The following is an 18,316-nucleotide window of genomic DNA, read 5'->3' on the forward strand; positions in this document are numbered from 1 at the left end:
GGCAGCATTGCACCATCGTGGTTCAGGCAATGTAGGCCACGCGTCCGATTCGAAACGAAAGCTCCTTCATGTAATTCTTCTGTTGGTCCCCAGACTCACCCCCTTAATTAGCATTAGTTTCATGCCTTACACTCCTTAAAAATCGTAAGCTTATCTCTTACTGTCATACAGAAAAAAAATCAAGTTATTTTCAGAGAAGGCACGCTTGTCCCAGTCGCCCCCCCGTCCTTTAACCGTCGCTTTCAAGTCTCGCGAGAACAGCCTCTTTGGGTCGTTTTCACGCCTCCTGTAAGGCGGTCCGTGTGGAGATTGACACAGACCTTGGCCAACAGGACTGCCCTGTGGCCCGCGTCTCCGCAGCGTGCGTGGGGCGGCCGCCGTGAACCCTGACCTTCGCTTCCCGTACGTCGGCGTCTCCCGCCCCCGCCCCGGCGTGCAGGAGGCGGGCTCTGGCCTCTCGCCCTCCGAGGGAGTGCGGCGCGAGTGGGAGCGCGACGGCCCGCTGGAAGCGTCCTACTGCCCGCAGAGGCGCCGCCGAGGTCCGCGCGGCCCGTGCGCTCGTCCTCCGGCCCGCAGCGCCGTGGTCAGGCCTCCCGAAGCCTCCGCCTCCCCGCGGCCGGGACTGCCCGCCGAGGCGCCTCCCTCGTCAGGTCGGCGTCGCGCCGCGACCCTGGAAGCGAAGCCGCGGGCGGGAGGAGGAGCCCCAGCGGCGGCGGGCGGCGGCCGTCGGCGGCGAGGCCGGCAACATGGCGAGCGCCTCGTACCACATCTCCAACCTTCTGGAGAAGATGACGTCCAGCGACAAGGACTTCAGGTGAGGCCGAGGCGCGGCCCGTGCCCGCGCGGGCGCTCGCCCCACCCTGCGGCTGGCGGCCCCCTCCCCCTCCCGCGGGCCGTTGCCCGCCGCCCGGCCCTGCCCTCTGCGTCCCCGGTGCCCGGCCTGCCCGGCCCAGCGCTAGGCCGCCCGCTGCCCACCGGGGCCGCGGCCTCCGCGAACGGACGGCGCCGTCACCTCGTGTCCCCTTCGCGGAGGTGGGAGGCCGGGGGAGGGAGGGCGCGTGGCTTGGAGGGTTTCCCGCCAGCATCTCTGTCATTCTCGCGGGTCGCGGAGCTCGGGGTTTCGGTCTCACATCCCTGCGGCCAGCGTTACTGCCAGAAAGGGGCATCGCTGGACCGCAGGCAGGACGTCCGCCGAGCGGAGGGGTCTGAGCGAGAGGAGGAGTGGCCGGGGACGCGGACGGGGAGTAGGGAGGTGTACCACCGCGGTTCGGTGCCGGGAGACTGGGACTGTCGGTTCCGAACCGAATTGTGTGTTCGCGGATTATCTTGGTTTCTTTCTGTTTTTTTTTTTTTCCTGCACTACAGGAATTGTTATATTCCTTCCTTCCCGCCTGTTGTCCCATCCCAAAATAAATAAGCTCCCGGTCTAAAAAAGCTGCTTATTTCTTTGATACTTGTTTTGTTCCCTATGACTTAGCGGTTGTGTTTTGTATGCATTTTAAAGGAAAGAACAAATAGGTTTCAGTTAAAATTGTGGATGAAGAGCTTATGTTAATTTATTTTGGGTACGCATGGTACGCTTTGACATCTGAAGACATGTGTAAACCTTATCTACCAGGAAGAAATTTTCCGATTTGGGTGGGAACTATCAAAAATGTAATGATCGTGTTCCTAATTAAATTGATGTACTGGCGTATTAAAATGGCTCATGAAATACAGTTTTGGTTCTGTGACCTCAAAGCCAAAAATGATTTTTAAAAAGTTTTGCTATCGAGATGGTTTTTAAGTATTGCATTTGGAACTTCTTAAGTCCAGGTTTGCTAATACTAAAGATTTTAAGCGTTGTGACTTTTTGGAAGAGACATTTGTTTTGGGTATTTTGGTATTTTAGATCTGCTTAGTTCTAGGGCCAAAATCAAGATTATTGGGAGAAATAAAAGATTTTGTGTTTTTGAAGGATTAGAATCCTGTTAATTCTCTTGAGAGGTTTGCGTTCTTCCGGTGTAGCCCATTGAAATTTAGGTCAATATTTGAATGGAACGTATATATAACTTTCCACTATGTAGAGTGTGTGGTGTGATTTTCTTTTTTCACTCTTGTTTCTATCAGTTTGGCTCATTCTGTAAAAGTACTAAATTTCATTCTGGTGAAGATAGCACTTTCACTATAATGGTACAGTGTGTTCAACTAAGACTTGCGGATGTCTAGAATAAAGAAATCAAGTTATGTGATAATACTGCATATGTGATTATTGACTGAAGCTTCTTAAATTTGTTGTAAAGGAAATGTAATATATACGTGTTTGGGTTTTTTGTTTTTGTTTTTTTAAATAACCTATATGAAAGAAATAGTGCTCTGATGTTAAACTGTAGTCAGTGTTGAACTTGCTAAGGGTTCTCTTCCAGTTTGGGCTGGAATAAATCAAAACATTGCTTGGAGGATTATTCTAAAAGTGTAGTAATGATATGTTACTAATAGTTGGTGGTGAGCATTATAGAAGATATGTTTAGGTGACACAGTAAGTGACTTCCAGTAATTTGGCATCATTAAGATATTTTTATTAATGTTGTTTTAAAAAGTTGTAATACACTCAAGCCATCCAGTCAACAGACAAGTCTTTGGAACTAAAGCATTATGTATATTAAGTTACAGATATTAAGAGATGAATTAAAATAGTGAACATTTGAAGTCATGTATTTTGAGGATTTTTCTGTATGTTTCTAGTACAGGCATTTATTTGAATATATGTGTTCTATTTTAAAATGATGCTTTCTGATTCCTCAGAAATTTATTTACTTGTTTATTTGCATGTAAATATCAGTTTGTTGCCACATGTTTTAAAATCTTAGTGCCAGAAGGATTTTGAGGACGAGGTTAATTAACAGTATAGAATAGCTAACATGTGCAAACCACTCTACTTTGTGCTAAGGGGAGAAGAAAACTATACATCTAAAAGGGAGAAAAAAAATTTATTCTCCTCATGGTAGAATCCAAAGGGAATATGACCTACTAGTCACAAGATATGGGTTCTACTCATGTAGGATTTTTTGTTGTGACCTATCTGTGAAATCTTGGGCAGGCTACTTAATTTGGGATTAAATTTTCAGTTTGGGAGAGTTGTACATGGGTGATTACAAAAGGTCCCTTGTAGGCCCGAAATTTCGGGTCTCAGGATAGCTACGTGGTTCATTAATGCAAAGAAGATAAAGAAGTGGTACAGATTCAAAAGTCAACGTTCTTAAATAATCCTTTTGTAGATCTTAAGTCATAGTCTCAATTTATTAGGGGGGGAAAACTCTAATATCCTTTTTCTTCTGTGTTCTGGTATTCCCTATTCTCTGACGGTGGGATATTAAGGTTTAGTGCCAGTAGGTAAGTGATTTTGTAGATACCAGAATGAAAACTTTAATGTGCCTGAACCATGTGAATGCCCAATTTATGAATATTAATATTGAATATTCAGTAGGTTGGGGTAACTAATGAAGTTTTTATTTTCATATGCTTCACCAACTGAATAAAAGTATTCCAAGGAATCAAGAGCTAAAGAAACAATTTACCGTTTTTTATCTCTCTGTACATAATAGTTAATATTAATGCTTACTGTGGACTTTATACACTTGATCCTTTTTGTCCTTACAACTCTAGTAAAGTGGATACTAATCTCCATTACAGCTGAGGAAAGTGAGAGGTGGCCATGCTAAATACTTGCCGAAAGCCAGTTAGACAGTAGTAGATCTGGGATTCCAGATATCCCCTTAACTACCATATTATGCTACTTCTCCACAGTTTTGACAGGGAACATTGAGAGTAAGACTAAATTTTCAGTTGCAAGTCAGGCTTATGGAATATTTGTGCTAGAAGATGCTTTTAATAATTCCATGAGAGGGACTACAAAAAGTTTAAGATCTGGTGCTTGCCCTCAGTAATATCTACGTGCTTGTTGAATGACTAAAACACTATAGTAAAAAGATAAATAACCCAGGGCAATATATAGTTGTCAGGCATCAGTGGCAGAGAAGATGAAAGCAAGGAGATTCCTGTTTGAGGAGCAGTCTGAGCTAGGTCTTGAAATCCTAGCTAGAGCAAATGAGTACAGGTGTGAAAGCACACTTACATACAACTCCACTGGGAGGGAGGGAGTAGGTAGTCTGGACTGGAGCTGGGGGCGAGGATTGTTTAGGGAATTTCTTGAGCATAGGGACCTTGTCTTACTGAACTGAATCCTCCACTCTGTTTAGTGCCTTGGCCACGTGGGTTCTCAATAGATGCCTGTTTTAGTTGAATTGGATTTTAGTTCCAGAGTTAAGAAAAAAGCGTGTAATGATTTTGGGAAGTTTCTTCAAGAAGCCATTGTAAAATTTACAAGTTGATCTTTTAAAAATACCATTTGATAGGATTTTAAAATAATTCACTGCATTGTAGAGTTTCCTAGCTTGATAATGGTTTATGTTCCCAAATTTACTTATTTGTATGTTTTGGATATTGGAAGGCATTTTGTTTTGGAAACTTGAAAATGCTAATAAAAATCTCAGGTCTGTGATGGCGTCATAGGTTTTCAGAGCTAGCAGGGACCTTAGAGATCCTTTAACAGCTGAAAGTACTGTGTAGGTATTTACAATAGCATAACAGGAAATAAGTGAAGTTATCTCGACTGCTTGTGCTTGAAGAAAAGTAGATTTAATCAGAAGAAACAGACTTGTAGAGGTTAAGCAGGTGATTCTGGGCACTTGTAAAGTACTTTGCAGGTTGATGGCAGTAAGTTACTTGATTTCACTTCTGTGATTTTTCTTGATGTGGGTATACTGCTAACACTGATTATCAGTGATAATTAGGCCCCGCCACTGAAAAAGAGGAGAAAGAGACCTCACTCAGGAAACTAGGAAGACAGATGACTAAAAATTAGTTTTATTTACATGAACAATATTAAGACTGCCCCAAGTTAATTCATAACTAAGGTAATAAGTGAGAGCAAGTGAGCAGTGGTGTGTGTACAAGATCTTTGAAAGATAATAGGTTCACTGAGTGTTGCACTTGGCCCATATCATTTAGATTTCTGTTGGAAACAAGGGTAAAATTGTATTTATATGTGAGGGGAAGGGTTGTGGTGAGAGCTACTCATTGTGCGTTACAAGGTGTATATTTCTGTCATTATTTCTGCTTCTCTACCTTGGATTTACTAAAGATGAATAAGTTCTCTCCTCAAGGAACTTTTCAGTCCGGTATAATAAGCCAGGTGTGTAAGTTCCAGACAATGACTGTCTTGTTTATAACTGTGTTTGCACAGCCTGGCACAATTCCTAATGATGGTATCCCCAAAATACTTGTTGAGTAAATGAATGGGATGGCACTGCCTGTAGGTTATGTCCACCTGGGACTTCTCTGGGAGTCTGAAAGTTAACATCTTAATTTCTCCCTCTCCCACCCTAAGCCTTTTTTATTCTTACTTTGTCCTCTCACGTTACCGTCCACCATTTTTCTCAATTGGAAAACCTTGACGTCACTCTTCTCCTACCTTTCTTCTCTCCTTTAGTCCTCTGATGACTATTTCTCAAATTAATCTGTCTCAGGCCTCTTTTTGGTCCAGTCTGTTCTTAACTCTTCTGTTAGAAATTTCTTCCTAAATATCACAGCTGATCATTGCCTTCCGCACTAATTCCCATTGACTACAAGATGAACTCTACACTTCTTAGCTGTTGCCCACCTAAGCTTGCTGAACTTGCTCTTCCTCACGTCCCTGACAGTCCTCATGTAGCTAAGTTAGTGGATATTTTCTTTGTTCATCTATTTGATATGTAAGCACTGTTTACCACTTTTTCCTTCTTGAAATTCTCTTAGGTAGGCCTCTCTGGCACAGGTTGAGGAAGAACACACACTATGGGATGTTGCAGTAAGAGGGTCTTAGGACCTGTTTATCTTGGTAATTTGGGGAATGGTCTAAGGAAGTGGAGATTCACTTTAGATTGAATGTTGTCAGGAAGTGGGGGCAGTTCTGTCATTTGACATCTTAATGTTATAGGGAGGGCAAACTAAAGCAGAGGAAAAGCTGTAATTGGTGAAGAAGTATGAGTTACTCATTTAGAGAGGAGGATGTTTGGCATTTTGTGTTGCTAAGTGAACTTGTCTGAAATGGATGTTCTGTGAGGTGGTTTATGTCCACATCAACAATATGCTGTGGCTGTAAGCATCAGATCACTTTGACTAATATTGAGATTTAGGTATGAGCCTCAGTTCCTGGACTGCAGGGGCTTTTTTTTTCCCTTTTTCATTTCTCACTTTTGGTGAAGGGCAGACAAAGTTGGGTTGCAGGACGTTAATTTATGATCTTCACATATGAAGTTCACACCTTCACTATTGCTGAGATTTTGTTGATTAGGATCAGAGGAGTGGCCATTCAAGGCCGTCTGTAGTTGAACCAGGGTTTTTAATCCTTTCTCCTTTTGTTGTAAGATGAGTGGTTGAACCATCTGACGTGACAATGGCTGTTTAATAACATTAAGACTCTGGACAGGATACATACCAGACTGTAACACCCAAGCCCTGTGGTTTTTCTCCTCCTTTGTCCATTTCCTAACTCGTCCCTTACCATCTGTATATCCAATCCATTTCAGCCTATTAATTTTACCTTCGTAAATCTCAAATAGAGTTGGTTCTCATTATTTGCGGTAGTTATGTTCTGTAAAGTTGCCATGAATATTGAATTAGTGATACTGAACCATTGCTTCTAGGGGAAATACAGGTTTAGGTTCCAGTAGGCCTCTGGTCCCAGCACTTTCATCATTTGATTGCTTCATAACCTTGTTTTATGTGTTTCTGTTTAAAGATGCCTTATTTAATATATGTTGATTCATTAACATTGAACTCATGGCCAACAGCGCTGTACCTCATGCCTGAATGAAGCTTATCTAACATATGTGTATTTTTCTGAAAGACACATCACAGCCTTCTTGTACTTAGAAACACTAGACAGCACTGCGGCACTATGCTCGGGGGTCATTTTAAACAGCAAAATTGCCAACAAAAAGTACAAACATGCAAAAAATGTGGCACTGTATGGACCTGGAAGAGGATGCTTGTTTACAGTATGAGAGCTGAAACAAGAAGGCAGAGTGTTACCATATTCAAGATCAGCTGAGAATGGGTGGCTCAAAGTTTTCCTGGTTCTGCACAGGTCTGCAAGAAATGACTGTGAAAGTGATGGAGAATTGATTTGGGGGGTTACAAGTAAATTTACTCTGCTAATAATAGAATTGACTGTATTGCATTTTTCCATCTCCCTTGCTTGTCATAACCCTAATTCTGGCTACTGTCATTTCTCACTTAAATGGCTGCAAGAGCCCTCTCCTAACTGTTCTCCATTCAGTCCGGCCAGATGAAGACGGGTTCTCTCCAAACTCTTATCCCCGGTGTAGCTTTATGAAATGCAAATGTGATCATTCCACTTACTCCCCATCTCTACCCCCAAATGCCTTTCAGTAGCTTCCCATTGCTCTTCGAATAAAGACTAAAATCCTAAAACCTACAAACCTCTTTAATCTCTTGGCCCTTGATTGGCCACACCCCCTCCCCTTAAATTCCTGCTCATGCTTCGGATCTCAGTCTTCCCTGATACACAACCCCCAATCCAGTCTAGTCTAGGTCAGGTTACTTTGGTTATATCATTGTGCTTTCTTTGTGCCACATTCCTTTCCTTCACAGCATTTATCTCAGCTCATAATTACATATGTAATTACTCGTGTAGTTTTAAAAATTACTATGCCTCTAGTATACTGTAATGTAAGCTCCAAGACAGCAGGAACCCTGTTTGCATTTGCCAGCCCCTGTGTCCACAGCACCCAGCACAGTACCTGATACGTACATAATGGTTCTCACTATATAGTGAACGAGGATGTAAGACTTTTCTTGTCTTGGCCTCAGCCTACATTTCCTTCTTCTTCCTGTTCAATTTCTTCTATCTCCCTGTGCCCCTGCCACACGAACTGCTCCTTAGTCCTTCACTGTGAGGTGCTCCTTACCACCACCACACACACTCACAAAGATAAAAAATTTAAAATCCCAAACCAGCTTCTCCCATGCAAACCCCTGTTAATCCTTTGAGACTCAAACTAACCATCGCTTCTTTGGTGTGATGATTGCCAAATACCCTTGAGTATTGTTTAAAAAAATTTGTAAGATTGAGATTTGTCCATTTACCTGTCTGCCATATTAGATGAAAAAGTTTACAGGGAAGACTGAATCTACATTTGTCATCTCAGCCCTTAGCACCATACCTAAAGCAGTAACAGACATTTTACAGACTGGCTTTTGAATCTGGCATGGACAGCGTTCAGACTGGTCAAACAGCTTCCTTAACAAGAAGATTTATAGTCCAAATTTTTATATCAAATTAACAGAAGGAAGAAATCCTTAGAACTACCAGTAAAAAGTAACTCTTATAACCTTACACTATCTCAATGCAATTTTTCTGCTTTTTAAAAATACGTCTATTGATAATTTTACTGCTGTTCATTTCAACTTTTAAAAAACATTTGACCATTAATCATAGACTTTTGAAAATCAGTAGACTTCTTTATTAGAATATAAACTCTCTGGGGCTGGCCCTGTGGCTGAATGGTTAAGTTCACATGCTCCTCTTCAGTGGACCAGGGTTTCGCCAGTTCGGATCCTGGGTGCAGACATGGCACTGCTCGTCAGGCCATGCTGAGGCGGCATCCCACATAGCGGAGCCAGAAGGACCTACAACTAGAATATACAGCTATGTTCTGGGGGCTTTGGGGAGAAGAAGAAAGAAATGAAGATTGGCAGAGCTAAAATCTGGTGCCAATCTTCAAATTAAAAAAAAGAATATAAGCTGTGAGGTCAGGAACCAAGGTTGATTTATCTTCTATCCGTCCTTTGCTCCTAGTCCAGCCTTTGTAGAATAATAGGCAGTGAATAAATAAATGGTAAAGGAATGAATCTGTGTACCAGTAGAATCCCTTCAGAACCATAAAACAACTTTTTACATTGAGATTGTCTGCTTTTTACTTAAATTCTTGATGCCTGTGTTTTCTCTTCAACTAGATGGTTAGCCTTTCAGAGGTCCTACCTACTGTGGTGATTTCATGGATTTTTCTCTAAGTGTTAAGATACTTATAATGATTGTGTGTAGAAGTGCCTGCATTAGTGTGCTATTCAGTTTTTCTTTTTTTACTTTCCATAATATTCTGTGGTTTTAATTCGTTTTGTCATCATATAAAATGGGAAGGGGCTTCCAATTAGGAGAACTATGTGCATTTAAAAAAATGTACGATTAATTTACCTTGTGTTATTCCAGTTTGGACATAAGTTTTTCTTTATAAGCAGCTTTTGCAAAGCTTGCTAAGAATTGTGCTTGCATATCGTTTAAAACTTTGTCAAATCAGCATTAAGTGAACATACTAGTTACTGGAATTATCCTTAAGATTACCTTATAAGCACTGAATTGCTAAATTACTAAGTTGTTTTGCCACTCCTTACCACATAGCTTATTGCCTGGCTATCTGCACAGTTATTTATCATTTCAGCTCCAATAGTTGTTTTTTTAATTGACTTAAACATGGATTTTGACATTTCTGTGTGTAACATAAAATAGTAAATTTTTACTCAAACTGGATCTGGTTCAAATAAAAGGAAAAGGCGTTAAGTAGTTGGTATTTCAGTTAGATTATTTCAGTAGGTGGAGGTGAGCCAAGAATTATGAGAAAAATGCATTTGCCTTTAAACAGGTTTTGGGGCTTTATTTCGTTGTGATTATCTAATATTCTGAGAATTACTTTTAAAATAATGAATTGTCTGGTGAGGTATGTGAGGAAAAAATCTGAGTCTATTTACCTTATTTTTATCTCCTGTTAACCCTTTCATTAAAAGCTGAGATGAGACAGTTAATCATTCTGGGTTTTTTGTGAGGCTGTTCAGTCTTAAACCTTCCTTTGGCTGTGGTTCTTAAGGGGAGGGGGCTCAGTGTCAAGTGGAACAGCTTTCTAAAATCACCTTTTCATCATTTTGAAAATACCTCTCATACCTGGTGGTGGGAGTTGGGGGTGGAGGTGAGAATTTGTATTTTGGATATTTTCCATTAATTTCTGATATATGACCAGCAATCCAGCAAACACAATATTACACAGGAAACTATTCTTAATGTTCATAGTTAAAGGCTTCCTAGATATAATTCAAATCTTGGGCAGAGAAAAAGTAAAGAGGAGCTTTTATCCCCCTAAAAGCAGTGATACAATTAATTAGAATGAAAGAGCACTCCCTGTAGATCCTGTCAGTAAATTTGAAATCAAGACTAACCTGGGGAAGACACTTAGGGGTAATGAAACCTTATTTAAAAGAGTGTATCAGGACTTAGATAGATAGATAGGAATGATGGCATTGGATTTGGAAGCTGTAATCTTTTTAATTAATGCTTAATCTTCAATTATTGACAAATTGAAATTTTTTTGATAGGTTTATGGCTACAAATGATTTGATGACAGAACTTCAGAAAGATTCCATCAAGTTGGATGATGATAGTGAAAGGAAAGTAGTGAAAATGATTTTGAAGTTATTGGAAGATAAAAATGGAGAGGTACAGAATTTAGCTGTCAAATGGTAAGTTGTTTTTTCCTTGCTTCTCACCCCTTCCACTCCTGTTAAAAAACTCAGTGTAATAATTGGTAAATTATCCTAGGCTTGTACTGTGTCTTTCTGGAGTTTTTCTTTAGAATTTGTAGGTGATTGAGGAATGCTTAGTGTTTGTATTTGGTACATATGATACATTTCCTTATAGTTTCTCTGTTGACTAAACGTAGCTTTCATTTAATTCTTATGAGGTACATGTAGGAAACTCCAGAAAAAGTGATTCTCTCGTTTGTTTAACCTGCTGTTTTAGCTGGGTTAAAGGACCTGCCTGCCTCCATTCATCTCTGTATTCCAAGGAGGGGGTCAAAATATAAGAACCAATAATCAAGGAAAGTAAAAAATAATAAGACCTAATGAAGAATAGGAGCAGTTAAAACCGTGGTTAACACAAATCAACACTGATGATATAGTTAAAAAGGATCTTTCCTACAAATCGTGGAAATTCCAGTTGTCCTTGTGTGTACAATGCAGTAGGAGCATCTTGTTAGGCATGATGTTGACTGTTAGACTCTTATTCTTAGTAATAAAGTACAGAATTTGAGTTCTCAGTAAATTCTATTGACGTATCTATTTAAATTATGCATACCACATTTGAGAAAGCCTTAACAATTTACGTAGTAAGTTATTTGTAAGTATAACCTTCAGTGTCATATAAAAATTAAATTATAGAATTTTATGTGATACATTAATTCAAATAAAGCATTGTCTCATTACTCCTTTATTGGATTTTTTAATAAAGGCTTTATATTTGTTTTAGGCTAAGCTTTTACATACCTGCTGTAAAAGCAAGCAAAAACGTGAGAAATCATTGGTCAGTATAGAATTTATAGATGTGCAGGACAACTTTGTTTAACTTGGGACATTTGCAAATTTAAAATAAAATGGGTCTTCAAAAAATGGTAAGTTGCAGAATAATGCAAATGAATCTATAATTTTAATTATTTTTCATTTTTTAATTCTTTCGTTTGCCGTGTGTTTAGTAAACAAGATTAAGTTTTGTTCAAAATACATGGCAAACATTTACCAGCCTTTAATAATGATAATAATGATAATGATATGATGTATCATTATCATAATAATGATAATGTGGTCTTTGTCCCAGTTTGAGAGTTGAGAGGTGCATTGGTCGTAATCACTTGAGTATGAATCTTTACTCATTAGGAACCTGAGCTTTTGATTTTTTGATGATCTTTTATGCTTATAATTAACTGGTTGGGGGAAGAAATGACATATGTTGAAGAAAATTAAAAAGGAATTAAGATATAAGCAAAAGTAATATATTAGGAGTTGAAATCCAAGAGCTAATTCTTGGGGGAGGGAAAATCCTAACAGATAGATAAATTACTAAGTAGCCTTATCAGGAAATTGGGAAAGTTGTCGAAGAACTCATCACCCAAAAGAAACTCAGGCTCAGAAATCTTTTACATGAGTCTTCGAAACTTCAAAGAACAGACAGTTCTAGTACGGATACTTCTATTGCTAATCTGGTACATAAAGCATGAAAACCTTTCAGTCTTTTATGTAAACTGAATACTGATAACAAATCCTGACTAAAGAGAACACCAAAAAAGAAAACTACAGACCAGTTTCATTTTAAATGTTCAAGATAAAATCCAGCAGTGTGTTAAGTGTAACACACCATGACCAAGTGTGCTTCATCCTGAGAACATAAGGGCAGTTCAGTGTTATGTGCTTCATTAATATGTTCATTTCATCATGTTAATAGATCAGAGGAAGAAAAAACTGTCTGGTTATTTGTCAAGGTGCTGATAAGATTCCGCATTGATGCTTGATTTAAAAAAAAAAATAAAAAAACCTCAACACTTAGGCTACTTAGTATAGTCTAGAGTGAAATACCTTCCAAAAGCCAGCATCATCCTTAATGTGTCATTAGAGTGAAGAACAGGCCAGGGATACTTTATCTGACTGGAGAGAATTCATCACCTATTTCAAGTAAAACATTTAATAACATGGAATTGGTAGGATGTTTTTTAACATTAAAAGTACACAAACATGCACATTTATACCTCAGCCCAAAAGCCAATAAATTACCAGATACCTTTGTGCTAACATCAGGAACAAGGCAAAGATGTGTGTCTATCTCCACTGTGTTTCTTTTGAAAGTGTTAGCCACTGTAAGACAAGTGGGGAAAAATTAGATGCATAAGAATTTGAAAAGTGTACTTGGGAAAAATCAAGTTAATCAAGAAAAAAGTTTAATGTAAACAAGAATTCAGTGAATTAATAGGATATAAAAGTAAATAACAAAAAATCAGTCGCTTTCAAATAGGCAAATAATAACCAAGTGGAAGATATCATGGAAGCAAATGTTCATTTGTTCCAGCAACAGAAAGACAAAATGCCTAGAAATAAACTTAACAAGAAATGTTACAGTGGTGACCTTGATTGAGGGTGTTGTATGGTATAAGGTAAGGTTACAGTTTTATCTTTTTCAAAACTTATAGAAGGAAAACTTTAAAATACTCTTGACTGATAAAAATGTACTTGGAAACAAATGTACTTGGAACAAATGGAAAGACATCCCATGTCCTTGGATAAGATAATGTAACCAGGTTGTCGGTTCTCTTCAGGTTAATTTAACGCTAATTGTAAAAATCAGTAAGTTTTTTCCCCAAGCTAGAAAATTGACTCCAAGGTACATTTTGGTGGGAGGAAGAAGTGGGGCAGGGTGTTTGCCAAAGATAGCCAAGAAAGTCCTGAAAAATTAAAACAATTGCTGGAGTTGGAGGGGTGTTGGTTAGCCCTACTATAGAAACATACTATGATGTTTCTCTACTCAAAGCAGTGAGGTCATGAGGTCTTAATAGAGCAGTGGAGTAAAATGGAATGGAAAGTACACGATGAAGGTGCCACCACTGGAGACAAGTTGGACCTTTTTTCCAAAAGATTGAATAACCATTTGAAAAAGATAAAATTGTATCTTTACCTCACATACAACAGCGCTACTGAAGGTCACTGTTGTTTTGTTCACCTTAAATTGGTTTTGCCTTTTCTAGAACTTCAGAGAAATGGAATCATACCGTATGTGCTCTTTTGTGTCTGTTTTTTTTTCACTCGCCTAACATCTGTGAGATTCATCAGTGTTGGGTATATTAGTATTTCATGATACCACATGAACAGCCCATCGATACCACAGACTGTTTATACATTTAATTTCTTTCTAGAGTTTGGCTATTCTGAATAAAGATACAGTGAATATTCTTGTATGAATTTATTTTAGGACATGTGTCTGTCTTTATTATGGATAAAAACCTAAGAATGAAATTGCTGTTGTCCATTTAGATTTTTAAGAAACTGCCAAATTCCTACCTAAACTATTTGTACCATTTTACATGAAAGTACCAGTTGCTTCACATTTTCACCAACACTTGGTTGTATCGCTCTTTAATTTTAGCTGTTCCAGTACGTGTATAGGTGTTTTAATTTACATTTCTCTGATGACTAATGATGTCCAGTGCTATTTTGTATATTTATTGACCGTTTATTTTTTTGGACTTTTCCCAATTTTTAAAATTGTGTTTGTCTTTTTATTATCAAATTGTAGGAGTTGTTCTTGTATTCTGGATATAGCTCCTTTGACAGAGAATGTTTTGTAAATATTTCCTCCCAATTCGATGAGCTTAAGTTTTTTAGTTTTAGATTTAGTTTAGTTTGATTTAATGTATAAGTTAATTTCAATGTTTCTTTTATGGTTATTGCTTTCTGTGTCCTAAGAAATCTTTGTTTAGCTTATGTTGCAAAGATTTTTCTCCTGTGTTTTCTTCTAAAAGCCTATAGTTTCAGCTTTTACTTTAGCCCTGTGATCTGTCTTGAATTAATTTTTGTGAAATAGGAATTGAGTTCATTTTTATTTCCATGTGAATATCCAATTGTTGAAGCACCATTTATTGAAAACACTTCCTTTCCCTACTGAATTGCATTGGCATCTTTGTCACAAATCAATTAACTATAAAAGTGTGGGTCTGTTTCTAGTCTCTGTTCTGTCCCACTGATTTGTCTATTCTAATGCCAGTACAACACTACTTTATTAGCCTAGCTCAGGCTTTTTCAGCCTTGGGCACTGTTGACTTTTTGGGCCAGATCATTCTTTGTTGTGAGGAGTTATCCTGTGTATTCTGTGTGTTCTAGGATGTTTAGCAGGGTTTTGGCTATTACCTACTGTTTGCCAGTAGCATTCCTTCCTCACCTAGTAGTGACAACCAAAAATGTCTCAAGACATTGCCAAATGTCTGTTGAACTGTAAAAATCGCCCTTGGTTGAGAAACGCCGGTGTAGATCTGTACAGGTATCAAGTAAGGTAGTGTAAGTTCTCGAGCTTCATTCTTCCTTCCCCAGGAGTTTTGATTTTTTAAGTTCTTTGTATCTCCATGTTAATTTCAGACAGTTTGTCAATTTCTATTTTTAAAAAACTAAACTTCCTCTAATTTGAGGATTCTGTTGAAGCTGTAGAAATATTTGAAGATAATCAACATCTTAACAATACTGAATCTTTTAACTATGAACCATAGTATCTCATACTTACTTATTAGTTACAGTAGTTTTTGTTGATTCCTCAAGATTTTCTACCTAAATAATCTTCATCAGTGAGTATCCCCTTTCAATCCTGATTTTGGCAATTTGTGTTTTCTCTCTCTTTCCCTCAATTCATCTAATTTAAGGATTTACCAACTTTAATCTTATCAAAGAACTGAGTTTAGGGTTAATTTTCTCTGTTCCCTATTTTATTGATTTCTTTTATTATTTCTTCTACTCACTTTCTTCCCTTCTAATTCTTAAAATTGTCTAGAAGCAATTTTCAAATATTCGGAGGTTATCTGGATTTTTGTTTTTGTTTTTACTGGTTTCTAATTTAATTGCATTATGGTCAGAGAACAATACTGTTAAGATTTCAGGGTGTGTTTGGGTTTGTTTCGTCTACTTATTGAGATGTGTTTTATGGTTCAGCGTACGGTAGGCCCTGGTGAACGTTCCGTGCACGCTGGAGAGAGAGCGTGTTCTGCAGTAGTTGGTGATAATGTTTTATGAGTGTCAGGTCAGGGGAGTTGATAGTGTTGTTCAGATTTGTATCCTTTGTGATGTTTTTCTTTTGTTGATACTAAATACTGAGAGAGGGGTGTTAAAATTCCCAACTGTAGTTGTCCATTTATCTGATTTTCTCTTTAATTTTAATGCCAGTTTTTGCTTCATGTATTTTCAAGCTGTGTGACCAGGTGCCCGCATATTTATAATTGTGTCTTCCTGATGATCGACCTTTTTCCCCCAAAGACTTTATTTTTCCTTTTTCTCCCCAAAGCCCCCTGGGTACATAGTTGTATATTTTTAGTTGTGGGTCCTTCTAATTGTGGCATGTAGGATGCCACCTCAGCATGGCCTGATGAGTGGTGCCATGTCCACACCCAGGATCCGAAACGCGAAACCCTGGGCCGCCGCAGTGGAGCGCAGATTTAACTGCTCAGCCACTAGGCCGCCCCCTGATGGTTGACCTTTTGATGAGTATAAAATGTTTCCTTTAAGCACACCTTATCTTGAAATACATTTTCTCTTATCTTAATATAACCAACATGTTTAAGATTAGTGTTTGCATAATGTGTATTTTTCTTTTTCTATTACTTTAATATGTTTTTATTTTTAAGTTATGTGTCTTGTAGACAGCAGATCATTAGGCCTTGCTTTTTTTCTTTTATTTGGTTTCATGATTTCGGCCGTTTAGGAGTGTTTATTTAGTCCATTGACATTTATTGTAAATATTGATGTGGTTGGATTTAGGTGTGCCATTTTGCTTCTTGTTTTCTATTTGTTTATTTTGTTGTTGTTGTTCTGGTTTTTATTGTTGGTTTTTTCTCTTCCTTCTTTGGGGTTAATCAAATATTTTATAGCACCAGTTCTCAGAGTTTAATCCAGGGTCCCCAGGGACAGTCTGTAACCCTGAAAGTGTCAGAACTATCCTGTGAATACTACTAAGGTGTTATTTTCCCTTGACTCTCATTTTCTCGTAAGTGCTCAGTAGAGGTTTTCAGGGGCCACATGACAAATGATGCCACAACACATGAAATGCAAAAGCAGATGTGAGAATCTGGTGGTTTTCTTTTAAGCCAAAACATTAACTTGTAAAAATGTAGAAACAGGGGTGTTTTTTTTACTTCTTGTTTTGGGAGAATTTAGTTGTTTTCCTTAAAAACGTTATTATTTATGTTAACATGTAATGGGTTTATTGTTGTTACTTTTAATTTTTAATATGGTAAACTTTGACAGATACAACTGCAAAAAATAAAGTTCTTTGGGGTCTCTGTTGATTTTTAAAGTGTTGGAAGAGTTCCTGAAACCAAAAAGTTGGGAATCACTGTTTTATATTTCATTTTGATTTCCTTTGACTTTTTTAGATATATCTCTTTACATTATTTTTTTAAATTGTCACTTTAGGCCAGGGATTATAAATTGCATCTTAAATTTATCAGTCTGCTAAGAAAGAGTTAATATTTTGCCATTTGATATAAATTATGTAAATCTTGCAGTAACATTTTTCCATTTGCCTCCTTCCTGTCTTTGTGCTATTGTACCTTTTTTTATATTTGTATGTGTATTTTCATAATACAGTAATACTTTGAAGAAAAAATGTACGGTCTTTTAAATACAGTCTTTTATGTATACACACATTTACCATTTCTGGTGATCTTTGTTCCTTTCTGTAAATCTGAGTTACGTCCGGTTTAATTTTCCTCTAGCCTGAAGAACTTCCTTTGACAATTCTTGTAGTATATGTCTGGTGGAGATACATTCTCAGTTTTTGTCTGGAATAGTCTTTAATTTGTCTTCATTTTTAAAAGGTAATTTCACTGAAATTCTAGGTAGAAATTTTTTCCCCATCTGCTTTTAGTTCCATCATTCTCTGGCATTGAAATTGTTGTTTTCTAAAATGCAGTTTTAGAGATTTTACGGTTGGTACCTCTGGGAGGGTTAGTCCAACAAAGCTGTTTTGCCCTTACTGGAATCTAGAACTCTTTAAATTTATTTTTGAAATCCTTTTCATTTTCACTCCCAATTTTCATTGTTTCCCATTACGTCTCTCTGCATATATGCCTTTTCTCTGTTGTCACTGCCATCATTTTGGATTGGGTGTTCTTGGATTTCTCCATCCCTGTTTTCTTGCTTTCTCCTCTTAATTCTCTCTAAATTGCACTGCCTACTACTTCGCTTGCTAAGCGGTTAGTCAGCAGTTATTTTTTAAGAACCTATATATGGAGCATTGATCTGAGCATTTATCAAATTAAACTATCTTTACCCTTCACTTATGCTTGAGAAAATGCATTGGCTCCCATTTTACATCACATTTAGATTTCGTTGGCCTGACTTCAGAGGTTCTCCTCAATGTCCCCGGCGCCTCCTTGCCAGCATTTTCACCTGCCTTTGGTGTCAGTCAGCTCTTTGCACTTCTCATTTCTTTCACTGTGCATTCCACTCATTCTGGTCTCTGATCTTTCCATTTGAAATGCTCTCCTTTTCTGACTGTATCCCCTCAAAACCCAGTACCTAAAAATCTGTTTCTTAGGTGCAATCTCCTGTCCTGTAAATACTAACATTGAATGTAAAAGTTAAAAACAAAAAAAAGGAGAGTAGTGAATGCTTTCAATTCACTTCCAGAGTATTTCTGTGATTC

At 38.1% G+C, this 18,316-nt stretch overlaps 1 protein-coding gene across 1 annotated transcript in view; it reads left to right on the forward strand.

The window, feature by feature from the left end:
* Positions 1-407: 407 nt before the first annotated feature.
* Positions 408-18,316, forward strand: part of CAND1 (cullin associated and neddylation dissociated 1) — a 40,374-nt gene continuing 22,465 nt past the window's right edge. Inside the window, exons 1-2 of the mRNA XM_014863988.3 lie at positions 408-814; positions 10,468-10,611. Coding sequence (XP_014719474.1) covers positions 747-814; positions 10,468-10,611 — 212 coding nt within the window. The 5' untranslated portion in view covers positions 408-746. The remainder of the gene's footprint in view (positions 815-10,467; positions 10,612-18,316) is intronic.

This window comes from Equus asinus, chromosome 22, assembly GCF_041296235.1.
Source record: "Equus asinus isolate D_3611 breed Donkey chromosome 22, EquAss-T2T_v2, whole genome shotgun sequence".
NCBI classification, from domain to species: Eukaryota; Metazoa; Chordata; class Mammalia; order Perissodactyla; family Equidae; genus Equus; species Equus asinus.